At 37.5% G+C, this 18,885-nt stretch overlaps 1 protein-coding gene across 1 annotated transcript; it reads left to right on the top strand.

Moving 5' to 3' along the window:
• The first annotated feature begins 719 nt into the window (after positions 1-719).
• LOC100855046 (G-type lectin S-receptor-like serine/threonine-protein kinase At1g11410) lies at positions 720-9,279 on the top strand. Its single transcript, XM_059740412.1, is given in 9 exon segments — positions 720-2,139; positions 6,659-6,665; positions 7,245-7,303; positions 7,364-7,373; positions 7,691-7,833; positions 7,960-8,170; positions 8,323-8,560; positions 8,638-8,788; positions 8,871-9,279. Coding segments are annotated over 9 exon segments (2,403 nt in total). The 5' UTR covers positions 720-861; the 3' UTR covers positions 9,177-9,279.
• The last annotated feature ends 9,606 nt before the right edge of the window (positions 9,280-18,885 follow it).

Here is an 18,885-nt window from a genome sequence, read left to right as displayed (position 1 = left end):
ATAAATAATTATTTACTAAATATCAAATTATTGAAAATATATCATTAAATGTAAGAGAAAATTTATATTTTTTAATAGCACATATAGAAATATAATATAATTTTATTTTAAACAAATATTGGAAATTTGAGAAATAATATTCATAAGCTTGCAAACTTGAAAAGCCATATTGACATTTAACAATGAAGGATTTAATTGTGGTCTTGATTTTTTGACGTCCTAAAAACAGGTGAAAACGTAAAATAACATTGACTTGACCAACTCCATGGGTGATTACGTCGTATACGTCGATATAAGTTTCAATGTGGTCAATAGAATCCATAAGCATTAATCAATAATTAAGTGGGTCCTTTTTTCCCTTGACTTGGCATCGAGTAGGCTAGCACCAGCCTCATCTTCGCATGGGAGACGGCAAATGCACCAAATATAGCAGGAACAATTTGAGCAATTGGCCATTGCCAAACACCTCTTTAAGTAATGCTTTCATCCTCCCTTCAAATATCTTAAATCGATTCAATTTTAGGTAGATATCATTGTCACTTTTGACCCTTACTTTTTATCATTAAGCTCCGTCATGTAGTCGCCGCTCGCCAGTTCAATTCATGCATCAAAATTGAAGTTTAACAGTTGGGTTGGTGCAATTTTGAAGTGATCAATGCTATGATAGGTTTAATGCAACTGCAACTTTGTCCAATTCATAAATGTGGCGTGGAGATAGTACAAATGCAACTCTGTCTAAAGCTTTTGTCATTTGCTCCACTCGTTCCTTCATGGTATGCCTCGTTAGTTTTTGTGTTGTAGACTTGCTCTGTCTCTTCCACCAGCGCTCAGCATCGGTAACACGGAAGTCACCACTTTATCATGAAGTCACATATGCATCCTGTAAAGATGTTTCTTCAGTACTTGCTTCTATTCCTTATGCTCCCACTTTGCAGCTCCACTAACACCATAACTCCTAACCAGCCCTTCAGAGATGGTGACCTTCTAGTCTCTAAAGAGTCCAGGTTTGCTCTTGGCTTCTTCAGTCCACGGAATTCTACACTCCGATATATTGGAGTTTGGTACAACACAATTCGTGAACAAACCGTTGTATGGGTTCTTAATAGAGACCATCCTATCAATGATACCTCCGGAGTCCTCTCCATCAACACTTCTGAACACCTCCTTTTGCACCGCGGAAACACTCATGTATGGTCCACAGACGTTTCCATCTCATCAGTGAACCCTACTATGGCTCAGCTGTTAGATACCGGAAACCTAGTCTTGATCCAAAACGGTGACAAGAGGGTTGTGTGGCAAGGCTTTGATTATCCCACAGATAATTTGATTCCCCACATGAAACTCGTACTGGATCGGAGAGCCAGTTTTAACAGGTTCCTAACTTCTTGGAAGTCCCCAACCGACCCAGGAACCGGGAAAAACTCGTTCGAGATTAACGCCAGTAAGTCTCCTCAACTGTGTCTGTACCAGGGTTCAGAGCGGCTATGGAGAACCGGTCACTGGAATGGTCTCCGGTGGAGCGGTGTGCCAACGATGATGCACAATATGATAATCAATACTAGCTTTCTGAACAATCAAGATGAAATCTCTTATATGTTTGTCATGGCCAATGCGTCGGTTCTCTCGAGGATGACGGTCGAGCTCGACGGTTATCTCCAGCGATACACGTGGCAGGAAACGGAAGGCAAATGGTTCAGCTTCTATACATGCCCAAGGGATCGGTGCGACAGGTACGGCCGGTGCGGACCGAACAGCAACTGCGATAACAGCCGCACCGAGTTTGAGTGCACGTGCCTGACGGGGTTCGAGCCCAAGTCGCCGCGTGACTGGTTCTTGAAAGACGGCTCAGCGGGATGCCTGAGGAAGGAAGGAGCGAAGGTGTGCGGGAACGGGGAAGGGTTTGTGAAGATGGAAGGTGCGAAGCCCCCAGATACATCGGTGGCACGTGTGAACATGAACATGAGCTTGGAAACGTGTAGAGAGGGGTGCCTGAAGGAGTGTTCTTGCAGTGGATACGCGGCTGCAAATGTGAGTGGAAGTGGGAGTGGATGCTTGTCTTGGCATGGGGATTTGGTGGATACAAGAGTGTTTCCTGAAGGGGGCGAAGATTTATATGTGCGTGTGGATTGTTAAAAGGTAGTCTTTTTTCTTCTCTTTCCTTGTGTGTTGAATACAATACTATATAGATTCGAAGCAAAGGAACCTATTCTAGCCTATACATATCTTGCGGCAAAAAATAAGGCCATCCCTTGAAGTATGGGATTTACATAAACAGATTTCTATACTTATCTCATTAGACAGCTCACGCCAACACTCCCCCTCAAGTTGGTGCATAGATATCTTTTATGCCCAAGTTGTCAAGTGAGTTGTAGAAATTCCTTGCAGACACTGCTTTTGTGAGTACATCAACCAACTGGTCTTCTGATTTGACAAATGGAAGCTAAATAATCTTTTCTTCAAGGTTTTGTTTGATGAAGTTCTGATCCACCTCAACGTGCTTAGTGCGATCATGTTGAACCGGATTGTGGGAGATAGCAATGGCCGCTGTGTTATCACAGAACAAGTTCATTTCGGAACTAGGAGCAACACCGATCTCAGCTAGCAGTTTTTTCAGCCAAATGAGCTCACACATTCCCTTGACCATTCCCCAAAATTCAACTTTAGCACTAGACAGGGCAACTACTTTCTGTTTCTTGTTCCTCCATGTAACTAGGTTGCCTCCCACAAAAGTAAAGTACCCAGCAGTGGATTTCCTGTCTGTGATGTTCCCTGCCCAGTCCGCATCTGTGTAGCCAGCAACCTTCAAATGACCATTCTTTGAGAACATAAGCCCTTTCCCTGGAAAGGACTTCAAATAACGAAGTATTCGCATTACAGCATCCATATGGTCTTCAATCGACCAGTGCATGAATTGACTCACTACACTCACAGCATAAGCAATGTCTGGCCGAGTATGAGATAAATAGATGAGTTTACCCACTAACCGTTGATACATCTGTTTGTCCGCGGTACCTGGTCTACATATTCTCCAAGTTTATGATTTTGGACAATTGGAATATCAGCAGGCTTACACTCTAGTAATCCCACCTCTGCCAGCAAGTCTAGTATATATTTCCTTTGGGAAAGAAATATGCCTTGTCTTGACCTTGCCACTTCAATGCCCAAAAAATATTTAAGCCCCCCCAAGTTCTTCATCTCAAACTCAGTTGACAATTGATCTTGAAGCCTGGATATTTCTTCTACATTATCCCCTGTAATTATCATGTCGTCTTCATAGACTATGAGGGCTGTTATTTTTCCCAATCGATGTTTTAGGAAGAGAGTGTGGTCAGAGTTGCTTTGTTGAAATCCATATTTCCTCATTGTCGAACTCAACCTGCCAAACCATGCTCGAGGTGATTGCTTTAGTCCATACAATGCTCGTTGTAACCTACATGCGATCTTTGCCTTTGATGTAGCAGTGTAGCCTGGTGGAATATCCATGTAAATCTCCTCTTCAAGATCGCCATGGAGGAAGGCATTTTTTACGTCAAGTTGGTGCAATGGCCAATCTAAGTTTGCTGCAAGAGATAACAGAACTCTAATAGTTTTTAGTTTTGCTACAGGTGAGAAAGTTTCCTGATAATCTATACCATGTTTCTGTGTATAACCCTTTGCTACCAACCTTGCCTTGTATCGATCAATCGACCCATCTGCTTTATATTTAATAGAAAAAATCCACTTGCACCCCACTGTCTTCCTCCCTTCCGGCAACACACTCAAAACCCATGTATTATTTTTCTGCAACGCCTCCAATTCTTCTTTTATAGCTTGAGCCCATTTCGGATCCGAGAAAGCTTCTTCAACCCTACTCGGAATCTGACATGAGGAGAGTGTATGTGCAAAAGCTCTAAGAGGTTCAGATAATCTTTGTGTAGACACATAATTGGCTATTGGATACTTGGATCGTCGTTCTTCTATGTCTGGGGAGTATCGATTTGGAGGCTTGCCTCAATTGTGTCTGAAAGGTAGAACATAACCCGCAGATGTATCTATAGCATTAGTTTGTAAAGGTGTGGTAGAAGAGCTTACCTTAGGAATATTCTCAGTAGGAGGGTCGTTGGGTACTAAAGAGTGAGGGAATACATCAGATTCTGCATCTTTCGATGATTCAGGTACTGGTTCAGCTTCAGTTCTCAGAGGTTCAGGTACAGGATCATGTTCAACCATGTCGTTGTCATCATTCGGATGTGTTGGATTGTCACCAACGTCTAACACTTCAACATCAGACCAATTCCGTTCTTCACCATAGATCTCTCCCTGAAGAGGGGAATTGGATATCGGTGAAAAAAAAAATTCAGATTCAAGGAAGGTGACATCCATGGTAATGTAGGTTCTTTTAGCAATGGGATCGTAGCATCTGTATCCCTTTTTATGTACTTCATACCCCAAGAATAAACACCAGACAGCACATGGGTCCAACTTAGTTCGTTGATTTTTATGGAGGTGAACAAAAGCAACACAACCAAAAATTCGGGGAGGAATCATCAAAACAGCCGGTAAGGAGACATGATAAGAAAGCACCTTTAGTGGAGTCTGAAATTGTAAGACTTTGGTGGGCATACGGTTCAGTAGATACACGGCTGTGGTAACAGCATCACTCCAGTATCTATTCAGCACATGTGCATTGATCAATAGAGCACAGGCAGTTTCTAAGATATGCCTATTTTTCCTTTCAGCAATACCATTCTGTTGTGGGGTTTGTGAACATGAGGTTTCATGGAGAATACCATGGTTGTTGAAGTATGTCTGGAATTGTTGATTAACATATTCCCCTCCATTGTCAGAACGAAGGATCTTAATTCTTGTAGAGAATTGTGTCTGAACCATGGCATGAAATGATTGAAAAATAGAAAATACTTCATCTTTGTGTTTTAGGAGGTAAAGCCATGTCATTCGTGTGCAATCATCAACAAATATTACAAACCAACGATGACCAGAAGACGTAGTTACTAGTGAAGGTCCCCAAACATCGGAATGTATTAAATCAAAAGGAATCATACTTTTATGCATGCTCATGGGATAAGAAGCCCTATGACTTTTGGCTAAGATACAAGTATCACATTTAAAATCTAAATGTGTTACATTTGAAAATAACCCAGGTAATAAGTGCTTCAAATACCCAAATGATGGATGCCCAAGTCGATGATGCCATAACCAAATCTGTCTCTCCTTGTTACCAACCTTGTGGTGCATGTGATTTGCTCTTCCCAAACTGAAGGCATCCACATAGTATAACCCACCCCCCCCCCCCCCTCTTAGTACCACGCCCAATTATCTCCTTGGTGAGAATATCCTGAAGAAGGCAAAAAGTAGAATACATCAATACCACACAATTAAGATCTGAAGTAACTTGGCTTACAGACATCAGTCTATTTGAAAGAGAGGGTATAAGTAATGTATTAGATAATGAAAGGGAATGAGATAAAGTCACTGTTCTAGCCCCTCTAACTGGATAGGTGACCCCATTAGCATTTGCAACACAGCTCTGTCTCAGCTGAGTTGTATTAGAGAAATCCTTTGAATCAAATGTCATATGGTTTGTAGCCCCAGAGTCGAGAATCCAGTCCTCATCATCCTTGTGACTAGAGATATGAAATGCCTTACTCGAAGTACCTGAATCATGTGAAGATTCAGCTTGAGGAATGAGGGATAACGAAGCATCACAGGTAACCACAGCAGCTCTCCCAGTGTGGTTATCATTAGCAATGATTTCCCCTTTTTTTCGTGCTTGAAGGTCATTCCACCAATCTGGATATCCATGCAGTTTGAAGCAGGTGTCACGGGTGTGTTTGGAGTTGCAGCAATGGGTACACTTCATGCCGTCAAATGGTGGTTTAGTTTTGGATGAGGAGTTGGATTTCCCGCTGCTTAGGGAAAGAGCTCCAGGTTTCAGTGGCATCTAGTGATGGCTGGCCTTGATCCCTTTGGAAGCCATAACTGCTCCTAGAGGAGTATCTGCACCCGAGATCATCACGGTCTACCTGACCTCTTCCCTACGGACAAATGCATAGGCCTGTTCCACCGTAGGGAATGGTTTAATTTGTAGAACATCACTCCCAGTTTTATCCAATCTGTCATCTAGTCCATCAAGGAAAGTATAAACTCAATCTTCCTGTAGAATGGAATTGTATTTCTGTATGTCAATAGCACACTCCATCGGGTTAGGACGACAAAAATTGATTTCTCGCCACAGCCCTTGAAGGTCGTTGTAGTATTTTTCAATGGATCCACCCGCCTACTTCATACGAGTAACCCGACGTCGGAGATCATAGACTTGAGACGTGTCTGTCCCATCAAAATAGGTTATAGCAACAGAATCCCAAACCTGTTTTGCAGTTGGGAATCGGATAAAATTGGCAATCAAGGAAGGGTCCATCGAATTGATCAGCCATCCCTTGACAATGGCGTTTTTGGTGCGCCATCTCCTGAATGAAGGATCGGTTTCTGGAGGCTGAGGAGAATCTCCATTGATATATCCCAGCTTGTCCTTGCCAGAGATATACATCTCGACAACCTGGGACCATAAGGCATAGTTGGATCCTTCCAACTTGATACCGATCGGAGTAGTTGACGAATCAGCAAGCAGAGGTTGAGGGGAGGTCTGGGCTCTAGTCAGGACCTCGGTCATTCTTGTAGTTAGATCGCTAAGGATGGAATCGGTCTGGGGAATGAGAGGTTGTGTTATGTCTCTAGATTCCGCCATGGAGTCTGTCGGTTCTGGTTTGACAAGATTTGCTGTATATTAACGGATAACCGGCTGGAGCACTGTGAGGTAGCAGGAATCAGAGGGAAGCAGCGCTGGAAATTGACTAGGAAGATGAAGATGATACCAGGTGGGTCTTACGGAGTTTTTTTCTGGTCATAGTGGCTGAGCAGAGGTCCTAGGGACGTGCTCTGATACCATGTTAAAAGGTAGTCTTTTTTCTTCTCTTTCCTTGTGTGTTGAATACAATACTATATAGATTCAGAGCAAAGGAACCTATTCTAGCCTATACATATCTTGCGGCAAAAAATAAGGCCATCCCTTGAAGTATGGGATTTACATAAACAGATTTCTATACTTATCTCATTAGACAGCTCACGCCAACATGGATGCCATCACTCTAGGTATGCTAGCTTTTAATTGTCAGGAATCATGAATGATTTCTCTCCCAGATTTATGAGATCATTTATGATGTTTTTTTTTTCGTGTATTTTTTTAGCTGAAAATCAAAAGCAATCAAAAGGTTTCCTTGCGAAGAAGGGGATGATGGCAATTTTGGTGGTGGGGGCTACTGTGATTATGATTCTATTGGTCTCCACATTTTGGTTCTTAAGGAAGAAGATGAAAGGTAATCAAACAAAAATTCTTATGGCTCATTTAAGCCTTCTATCCAATGTTTGTGTCTTGGGCATGGATTAACATGAAGAGATTAATATGAAAAACCAAACATTTTTAAGCTTAGTTAGCCAGTGAATTAATCTTGGGTTGAGTCTTTTTTCCTTGCTTTCACGGTATTAAGGAATTGTATTATTTCTTAATTTTTTTTCCCATTTATATTCCCCCACAATCAAAATAACATTATTTATTGTTATACATCCATGACAGGAAGACGAAGACAAAACAAAATGTTGTATAATTCGAGACCTAGTGTTACATGGCTGCAAGACTCTCCAGGAGCTAAGGAGCATGATGAAAGTAGAACAAATTTTGAATTACAATTCTTTGATCTGAACACCATAGCTGCAGCCACAAATAATTTCTCTTCTAAGAACGAACTTGGATGTGGTGGTTTTGGCTCAGTTTATAAGGTAGTCAGTCATTCTCAAATCTGTGATGACTACTAAAATTGTTGGACTTTCTTTTATTGCACAAACATTACGCTAAGCTGAATTTTCCTAACTATGAATAAGCTAATTCTACATGACGATTATTAGGGTCAGCTATCTAATGGACAAGAAATAGTTGTGAAAAATTTATCAAAGGATTCGGGACAAGGAAAAGAAGAATTTAAGAATGAAGCGACACTTATTGCAAAACTCCAACACGTAAATCTTGTGAGGCTTTTGGGTTGTTGCATTACAGAAGAAGAGAATATGTTAGTCTATGAGTACTTATCAAACAAAAGTTTAGACTCTTTCATTTTCGGTATGTACCATTTATTTTTTGCCATTTCCATTTCTTTAATCTTCTAAGGTTCTTGCATAATCACTTGGAGAAGTTATTTGCCTAATAAAAATCATTATTGGTATATCCTAATATTGTTTTAATGATTGATATTTTATATATCTTTGGGCCAGATGAAACAAAGAAGTCATTGTTAGATTGGAGGAAACGCTTTGAAATTATTGTTGGAATTGCTCGAGGAATCTTATATCTTCATGAGGACTCTAGATTAAGAATCATACACAGAGATCTAAAAGCAAGCAATGTTCTACTCGATGCCAAAATGTTTCCAAAAATTTCAGATTTTGGCTTGGTTAGAATATTTCGAGGAAATCAAATGGAAGGAAACACAAATCGAGTAGTTGGAACATAGTAAGTGTTATGTTTGAGATGCCAAAGAAATGTATTAGTTAATATGTTTTAATAGTTTCTTTTATTTGCTATTGCAGTGGTTACATGTCACCTGAGTATGCGATGGAAGGGTTATTTTCAACAAAATCCGATGTCTATAGCTTCGGAGTTTTGTTGTTAGAGATTATTACTGGGAGAAAAAATAGCACCTATTATCGGGAAGGTCCATCCATAAGCTTAGTTGGAAATGTAAGTGAGTTGAACGTGTGTTGCATTACCTTTTTTTTTTTTTTCATTCTTTACAGTAAGCTAATAATGGTAAAATTATCAGGTTTGGAACCTATGGGAAGAAGGCAAAGCCTTAGATATAATCGATCCGTCACTAGAAAAGTCATACCCTACAGATGAAGTATTGAGCCACATCCAAATTGGGCTCTTATGTGTCCAAGAATCTGTAACAGATCGACCTACCATGTTGACTATTATTTTCATGTTGGGTAATAACTCTACTCTTCCTTTTCCTAAACGGCCTGCATTTATTTCAAAAACAACTCACAAGAGTGAAGATCTATCATCCTCTGGTGAGGGACTTTTATCTGTAAATAATGTGACTGTGACTGTGCTTCAACCTCGCTAAATGCTTACACTTTCAATTTATCCTCCTTGACAAGGAATTGTATACACAATGTCATTAAGAGAACACCTTTTGATTTAATGATCATAGTTAGATAATTAACCAACTCTGTAAGTGTATGCTCAAAGATAGGGCAAGTATGGACGCTTGCGGGTACAATCAAACAACTAATCAGCCCCATTGAATTTATGAACATAAACTGTTTCAACATCATGGCCCTAAAATCATATAATTAAAATGGTTCAAATGGAGCTAATTCTTTACACATGCTCTGCTAAATAGGATCTATCGAACGACAAACCAAATAGTCCCATATTGGTAATGGAAGCACTTGGAAGGAGGCAATGCATTACGATTCCTAGGCTATGACTGATGACCGAAAGACTGAATGTTCAATTGGTAAATCTTTGGATTTGCAAAATTTTTTGAGACTATCAGGAGATGTTTATCACATTTTACTTCTTGCTAGGATGGTCAAATCTGCCTCCTCTTTTATATTCAGGGCATACCCGTGGTTCCTAAAATGAATTACAGGGCCATTCACTTTTCCTGTCAAGCAGTGAGTGACAATTGGAAAACATGCCCATTTGAATTTTGGATGGTTAGTTGCCTTGACCATAAGGCATTTTGGATGGATAATTACAAAACAAGGAATTATATTTGTTTTTCCGCTTTGGGCATGGCACGTGAGATCAAATTTTACAATATATGGATGTTTAGTACATGAGCATCTTCATTGCAAATAATTTTACAAATTTTCTGTACATTCTTCATTGGATTTCCATTTTCTCTAAAATATTGTAGATGGTTGAACATGGGTACGTGCAGACTATAGAGTATGGCTTCGGATCCAAGACATCTTAAATCCAAAGTTAAGAATCGATTATGTGAAATCAAAGGGAAAAATATAATTGGAAGTGGAAAAAACATTGAGAAATGATGATTACAAAGACTTGAGAGAGAGAAAAGGCTGAGTTTCACGCCTGACTAGTATAGCCACATGCCATTTGTTGATTAACCTTGGGTATAGTTGGACAATCCAACCGTTGACACTTGTCGAGGTAAGTTGGGAGAGGGAGAGCAGACATATTCATAACTTTAAGATGAAAAAGGTTTGGTTTAAAGACCTCAGAGCATCCCTAATTTGGTTGGTTTTTAGTACTGGCTAATGAGAAGATTTGGTTTTTTTCTTTTTTCCTTTAATTTTTTTATAATCTCATTGACAACTGAATGATAATGCATGTTAAAAGAATAATTAAAAAGACACCATTACCTCGAGGCGGCGCACGAGGAAGGAAGACCACAAAAAGTGTTATAATTTGAGCCATGTTGCTACATACCTACAAGAATTAATCCCCAAAAACAAAGGGGTGTAGTATAAGTAGAATAAATTCTGAATTATCAAGGAATTCAGGATGAGGACTAGTAGAAGAATTTAAGAAAACATGAATATAAAGATTTTAATCTATGAATACTTGTCAAACAACTTCTTGAACTTTATTTATTTTCATCCCATACTTCTTTTTAGTTTTTGACACTCTCTACATGTCTTCATATCTTTTGTCCGTAGTCTTGCCTTATAACATGAAAAAGTTGTTTTATATGAAATCATATAATAATATTTTTAATATAGTATATATCATAGTTTCATTTGATGGTAGATCATGTATTCAAGTCTCACCATAGGTTGGTTTACCAATTTGTAGTTGTTTGTCTACGAGAGCTGGAAATAAGAAAGGACATCAAAAAGCATGATATATATATATATATATATATTGCGAACTTAAATTCCATAAGCCTAAACTTTTATAAAAATTGTAATTTGAGATGATGGAACTTTATATTGCGAACTTATATTCCATAAGCCTAAACTTTTATAAAAATTGTAATTTGAGATGATGGAACTTTCATACTTTTTGTTTTGATGAGACAAAAATATCAATCTTAGATTAAAAAAAAAAAAGAAAAAAACTTCAAAATTATTGTTGGAATTACTAAAGGAATCTCAAGTTGTGTTTGATTTCTTGAAAGTAATATGGAAAAATTATAAAATAAAAAATGATTTTGTATTTAATTTATCACCAAAAATACTATAAAAGAATTAAATATAATTAAAATTAGTAAGAAATTAGTATATTTTTAAAGTATTTAATTTTTATACAAAAGAGGAAAAAAAAATACTGTTGATTTAGATTAAAACACAATATGTAAAAATAATTTATTAACTTTAAATCCATTTGTTATTTTTTTTCACTTTTTTTTTTCTTCTATTTTCCTTTACTATTTTCTTTCCCCAAGAACCAAATATAGGGTTATATCTTCATCAAAACTTAACCATACATGGGGATATAAAAGCAAGCAATTAATATTCTTCTATATACTGAAGTGATTCCAAAAATTACAGATAGATTTTGGTATGGCCAAAAGATATGGAAGGAACCAAATTGAAGGAAACAGAAATCTGGTGGGTGGAACATAGTAAGCGTCATGCATCAGATGCCAAAATACAACACTGAACAAATCTTTCCGGTCTGTCTTATTTGTCACTCCAGCAACCATATATTACTTATATGTCACCTGAGTATGTAATGGAGGGATTACTTTCAATAAAATCTGGTGTTTATAGCTTTGAAGTTTTGCTATTAGAAATTATTTTGGGAGAAAAAACAATGCTCACTATCATGATAATCCCTCCTTGAACTTAGTTTGACATGTGAGTTAATTGAATTTCTTATAGCTTACTTCTTCTTCACTGTAATCTGATGCTATAAAGAGATAAATTCAGGTTTGTAACTTGAGGAGAGGAGGCAAAGCTTTGGATATAATTGATCCTTTATTAGAAAAGTCAGATCCTGCAGATGGATGAAGTGCTGACATGCATCCAAATTGGGCTCCTATGTGTGCAAGAATGCCAACTACTTACCATGTTCTTTGGTAACAACTCTACTCTTTCTTCTCCTAAACCACCTGCATTTATTTTGAAAATTAACATGTCATGATGGTGAGTCCCCATCAACATCAAGTGTAGGAAGCTTGTTTTGAAGCTTGCTGATTGCTCCAGCTCTGATAAGTTGTTAAAATTAATTATTTTACCTACCAGAGGTAGTTTACACAAATATCATTAAAGTTCTCTCTCTCTCTCTCTCTTTCTTTTCTGGTTTTTGTCCAAAGGCAACAATAATGTAAAATAATGAGAAGAACCACAGCCTAACATCAGCTTCCTCCATGTCAAGAATGAGAAACAAAAGTTATGGTGTAAAAAGTTTAAAATATCGTCTCCTGGAATGATAAAACTTCTTTTTGATTTGTTTCTGCAGCATCTGCTAATGGTTCTTGACCTGTTTCTTTCAGCCCATAGCTGCTCCATCCTTGGCCAAATCTTTTTCTATTTATTGTGAGTTAAAACGAACCCATTCCCATCTGATCATGAACTGATCTCTTGGCACAAGGCCTAGATAAGACAGCCTGTTCCTGTACTTCTTTTAATGTTGCTACTACTTAACCACTAGTACCAAGGGAGCTGATGAGGGATATTTCACTATATTCACTATCAAATTTAAATGTTAACTAATTACCTATTTTACCATATTTGGGTTGTTGAATATAACATAGAATAAAATAAGACAAAAAATAACATATCTTTAATCGGTTATGGGATTTTGGATATGTTATTGAATATATTATTCACTATAATTTGTTTTATATTCATTCTAAATGACATATGTTAATTCTAAATTGAAATATAGGTAGGTATATGTGTATATATATCATGTACAAAAACATTATTTTTTTAAAAAAAATATTTTGACATTATTTATTTTGAAAAATAAAATTTTTTAGTTAAAAATAAAAACTAAAAAATTAGTTATGAAATATATGTCATTTCCACATTAAAATTAAGTGGGTGGCCCACTAACCTAGTATTTAGCCAATTAAAAGAATACCCAATATCTTTAAACTGTTATAAAGATATTTACCCTTGATGGAGTGGGTAAATTATAATAATTATAATATTATTATTTAGAATAAAAACAGTTATTCGAATAACACGTTTAGAACGGTTTTTGAACGTGTATTCTTGGCCCTCTTCTCCTATCAATAAGATATATATATACAGAAACCCCTTCATGTGCGGTGAGTGCTCTCTTCCATCAATTACAGAAAACAATTTTGTGTATTAAGGTTTGATAAGGAGAAGAAGAGATCAAGGATTTAAGATCTATAAACTGAAGGGAAATCTCTCATGGCTGCGTGTTCTTCAAACGGTATGTAATTTATTTTTTAATTAATGTTTTTATTATTTTATTATCAGAAATGAGTTTGAATTCAATGATCTGGATTATTGTGTGTTAATTTTCGTATTAAATCTCAACAATTGGTATCAGAGCAAGGTTGAATTTAAATATCCAGAATCATTGTTTTATAAAGATTAAATTTTGAGATTTATCTTTGATTAATTCGTCTCACTAAAATGAATAATAAAAAAAATTAATTAAACAAAGTAAAGACCAGCCTCAACGCGTAGAAGGAAGATTTTTATTTTTCCTTGCAACGTTGACTGGATCAATGTCGGTGAGGGGCGCTGGTTTGGCGTCAGTCCGATGGCCGTTTTCAGGCGCCATTGCTAGCCATTTTCAGGTGCCATTGCTGGTCATTTGGCTTGTCAACCCCTTAGCCACTTGATTCAGACCCGGAGAATTAGGCCTCATGAGTAGACCTTGCACCCTTGAGAGCCTAGGCGGAAAGCAAGGAAAGCCTGGAGGTTTGGTGGTTCAAACCCCAGGAGCTAAGTGTGGGGATCGCGGACAAGTCAAGCGCGCACTCCAAATAAGCGTTACCGAAGGATCCGGACATGTTTGCCCGGGGAAGTTGAATCGTCCTCCTTTCCCATCTGGCGATAGGGGTGCCGAATGTGAGATATCCAGGTGGAATAAGGGATTCCCGTCCAGGTGGAATGAGATGATTATTAAAGATACTATTTCCTTGATTTTTTTTTAACTCAAATAAAAGAATTAATTTCATCTTGTGAAATTTTATCCAAATGACAATTTATAAATGTAAGGTTAACTAATTTAGATAGTTGCCAAAGTAACCTAAATTAGTGAGCCTTGTATTTATTGAATTGCATAAAAGAATAAAAGGAGACTTGTAAAATTCTTAATAATTCTCTTTATAATTAAGAGAATGAGACTAACCCAAAGGAGAGTCAATTTCTGCTAATTATTAATTAATGTTTTTATTTTGTGTTGCTTAGAAAGGTAAAATGGATACCCAAAGGTAACATATAAATGACACAAAATAGTAAAGTGTTTTAAGCTCCCTCCAAGTGAACATTGGATATGTTAAAATTTACCCAAAGGAGAATTTTAATGATATCAATAGTTCATTGCTATTTATTTTATACTTGAGGCCTTATTGTGAGCATTGTTCTATTTTGTACAGTTCCCACTTCATTACACTCTCTTGCATCTGGAATGACTGTTTTTTATGGGTCGAACTTTTCTGAATGGTATGAAAGGGTTCAATTCTCACTAGGCGTATTGGATCTTGACCTGGCTTTAATAACGGATAAACCTCCTGAAGCTACGGATGACAGTACTCCAGAGCAAGTGGAACAATCAAAAGCCTGGGCAAGATCCAACAAACTCAGTCTGATGTTTATGAGAATGACTATTGCCAATAATATCAAGACCTCTCTCCCTCAAACCGAGTTTGCCTCGGAATTTCTGAAATCTGTTGAGGAGCGCTTCAAACACGCTAATAAGTCCCTTGCAGGCACATTGATGGCTGAATTGACCACCATGAAATATGATGGTCAGAAAGGTATTCAGCAACATATTTTAAACATGACTGAAAAGGCTGCAAAGCTTAAGGCACTAGGCATGGGTATGGATGAGTCCTTCTTGGTACAGTTTGTCCTTAACTCACTTCCATCACAGTTTGCTCCATTCAAAATCCACTATAATACTAACAGTGATCAGTGGAACTTGAATGAGCTCACCAGTAAATGTATACAAGAGGAAGTGAGATTAAGACAAGAAGGACATAATCTTGCTCTTGCTGTAACTCATGGAGTCACGAAGAAGAAAGGAAAATTCAAAAAATGAAAGAACTTTCCACCTAAGAAAAGCGGACCTGGGGAAGGTAGCCAGAGTCATGATGGAAAATTCACAGTAAGTTGCTACTTTTGTGGCAAGAAAGGGCATGTGAAGAAGGACCGTATCAAGCACAAGGCTTGGTTCGAAAAGAGAGGTATAAATCTTTCTTTTGTATGTTATGAATCCAATCTTGTTGAAGTTCCTTCAAATACTTGGTGGATTGATTCTAGAGCCACAACTCATGTGACTAATTTAATGCATGGATTCCTTACAACCAGGAAACCAAAGGAAAGTGAAAAGTTCCTCTATATGGGAAACCGTCTCAAGGTTGAAGTGGTAGTTGTTGGTACCTATCGCTTACTATTAGAGACAGGTCATCAGATGGATCTTTTAAACACTTTTTATGTACCTTCTATCTCTAGGAATTTAGTTTCCTTGTCTAAATTAGATGCTACTGAATATTCTGTTTTATTCAGTTTTGGACAATTAAGTTTGATGTTAAATTCTGTTACAGTTGGTTCTGGTATTTTATGTGATGGTTTATATAAAATTTCCTTGAATCATGAATTTTCACAAGCTTTGATAACCCTGCATTCAAATGTTGGTTCAAAATGTGGCTTAATTAATGAAAATTCTTCAATCTTGTGGCACAGAAGACTAGGGCACATCTCTAGGGAAAGAATTGAGAGATTAGTGAAGGAAGGAATTTTACAAAATCTTGACTTCACTGATTTTCATGTATGCGTGGATTGCATAAAGGGAAAGCAAACTAAACATACAAAGAAAGGTGCCACAAGAACTAATGAGCTCCTTGAGATAATTCATACAGATATTTGTGGACCACTCTCTGTTCCATGTTTTACAGGAGAGAAATATTTTATCACCTTTATAGATGATCTATCTCGTTATGGTTATGTTTATCTAATGCATGAAAAGTCTCAGACCATTGACATCTTCGAGATGTTCACAATAGAGGTCGAGAGACAATTAGATAAAAAGATTAAAATTGTGAGATCAGATCGAGGCGGTGAATATTATGGCAGATATGATGAATCAGGACAAAATCCTGGTCCTTTTGCCAAATTCCTTGAAAAGCGTGGCATTCGTGCTCAGTACACAATGCCCGGTACACCACAGCAGAATGGTGTTGCTGAAAGGCGTAATCGCACATTAATGGAAATGGTTAGGAGTATGATGAGTTACTCTTCTGTACCTATTTCATTGTGGGGTGAAGCCTTAAAAACCGCAATGTATATCTTGAACAGAGTTCCTAGTAAGGCAGTTCCAAAAACTCCTTTCAAGTTATGGACTGGTAGGAAACCTAGCTTGAGACATATACATATATGGGGTTGTCAAGCGGAGGCAAGAATCTATAACCCACATAAGAAAAAGCTTGATTCAAGAACGATATCTGGATATTTCATTGGCTATCCGGATAAATCAAAAGGGTATAGATTTTATTGTCCTAACCATAGTGTGAGAATAATTGAAACCGGTAATGCCAGATTCTTAGAGAATGGCGAAATCAGTGGGAGTAATGAACCAAGAAAGGTAGATATTGAGGAAATAAGAGTGGCTATCCCACCACCTTTTTTACCTCAAGAAATTATTGTCCCTCAACCTGTTCAACAAGTTGAGGAAAATGAGCAACATAATAGAGATGGTTCATTACCACCAGAAAATATTGCCATTGAAAATTCTGTAGAGCCACCACAACCGGCACCTTTGAGGAGATCTCAAAAAGAAAGGAGACCTACCATTACAGATGATTATGTGGTGTATCTACAGGAATCTGATTTTGATATTGGGATAAGGAAGGATCCGGTTTCGTTTTCACAAGCCATGGAAAGTGATGATTCTAGTAAATGAATGGAAGCTATGAATGAAGAGTTGAAATCTATGGCCCATAACGATGTCTGGTATCTCATTGAATTGCCTAATAATTGTAAACCCGTCAGCTGTAAATGGGTCTTTAAGACAAAGCGCGACGCTAAAGGCAATATCGAACGATTTAAGGCCAAACTTATGGCCAAAGGTTTCACTCAAAAGAAAGGTATCAATTACAAAGATACCTTCTCTCCGGTTTCCAAGAAAGATTCACTTAGAATCATCATGGCACTTGTAGCTCATTTTGATTTAGAGTTACATCAAATGGATGTGAAAACTGCATTCATAAATGGGAATTTGGATGAAGATATCTACATGGAACAACCTGAAGGGTTCGCAAAGAAAGGAAATGAACACCTAGTTTGCAAATTAAAGAAATCCATTTACGGTCTTAAACAAGCTTCCAGACAATGGTATATTAAGTTCAATAATACCATTACATCTTTCGAATTTAAAGAGAACATTGTTGATCAGTGTATATATCTGAAAGTTAGTGGGAGCAAGTTTATATTTCTGATACTGTATGTGGATGATATTTTGCTTGCTAGCAGTGATCTTGGTTTATTACGTGAAACCAAGGAATATCTCTCTAAAAACTTTCATATGGTTGATATGGGTGAGGCAAACTATGTTATTGGCATCGAGATCTTTAGGGATCGATCTCGAGGAGTGCTATGTTTATCTCAGAAAGGATATATTGATCGGGTTTTAAAGAGATTTAATATGCAGTCATGTTCATCGGATATTGCACCTATATTGAAAGGTGACAAATTAAGTAAAATGCAGTGCCCAAGGAATAACATGGAAAGGGAGCAAATGAAGAAAATTCCTTATGCATCAGCTGTGGGGAGTTTGATGTACGCTCAAACATGTACAAGACCGGATATCAGCTTTGTTGTAGGTATGTTAGGAAGATACCAAAGTGATCCAGGATTCGAACACTAGAAAGCTGCAAAGAAGGTGATAAGGTACTTACAAGGGACAAAGGATTATATGCTCACATATAAAAGATCAGAACAATTAGAGGTTGTCTGTTACTCGGATTCTGATTATGGTGGTTGTCTCGATAGCTTAAAGTCAACTTCAGGATTTGTCTTTATGCTAGCAAATGGGGCAATCTCGTGGAAGAGTGAAAAACAATCAATTACTGCTTCATCCACAATGGAGGCTGAGTTTGTTGCCTGTTTTGAAGCTTCAAGTCATGTTTTATGGTTGCGGAATTTTATCTCAGGGCTTGGTGTTGTCGACTCTATTGCTAAACCTTTGAGAATATATTGTGATAACACCGCAGTTGTTTTTTTCTCTAAGAATGGCAAATTTTCTAGTGGATCGAAACACATGGATTTAAAGTATTTAGTTGTTAAAGAAAGAGTCCAGAAACAACAAGTGTCAATTGAAATATTAGGACCACACTTATGGTTGTTGATCCATTAACTAAAGGATTACCTCCAAAGGCATATTTGGAACATGTTATGAGAATGGGCCTTTTGAGTAATCCATAATATGTATGCTAATGAATGGTGGTTATGTAATTGACAATTTGCGTATTAAAATTGTTTTTATTTATTCTTGTTTTCAATTATGGGTGCACGTTTTATTGTTTGATAAACAAGAATTGTCCTGACAAGACAAATTACAAGGGCTATTTGGCATTAAGGACTGGGTTAGTAAGGGTTATTGATGTGTGGTGCATGGAAAGAAACATGACATTATGGTCATGTGACCGC

This window comes from Vitis vinifera, chromosome 10, assembly GCF_030704535.1.
Source record: "Vitis vinifera cultivar Pinot Noir 40024 chromosome 10, ASM3070453v1".
Lineage (NCBI taxonomy): Eukaryota > Viridiplantae > Streptophyta > Magnoliopsida > Vitales > Vitaceae > Vitis > Vitis vinifera.
The sequence above is the reverse complement of the archived record's forward strand: the minus strand, read 5'-3'. Positions and strand labels throughout refer to the sequence as shown.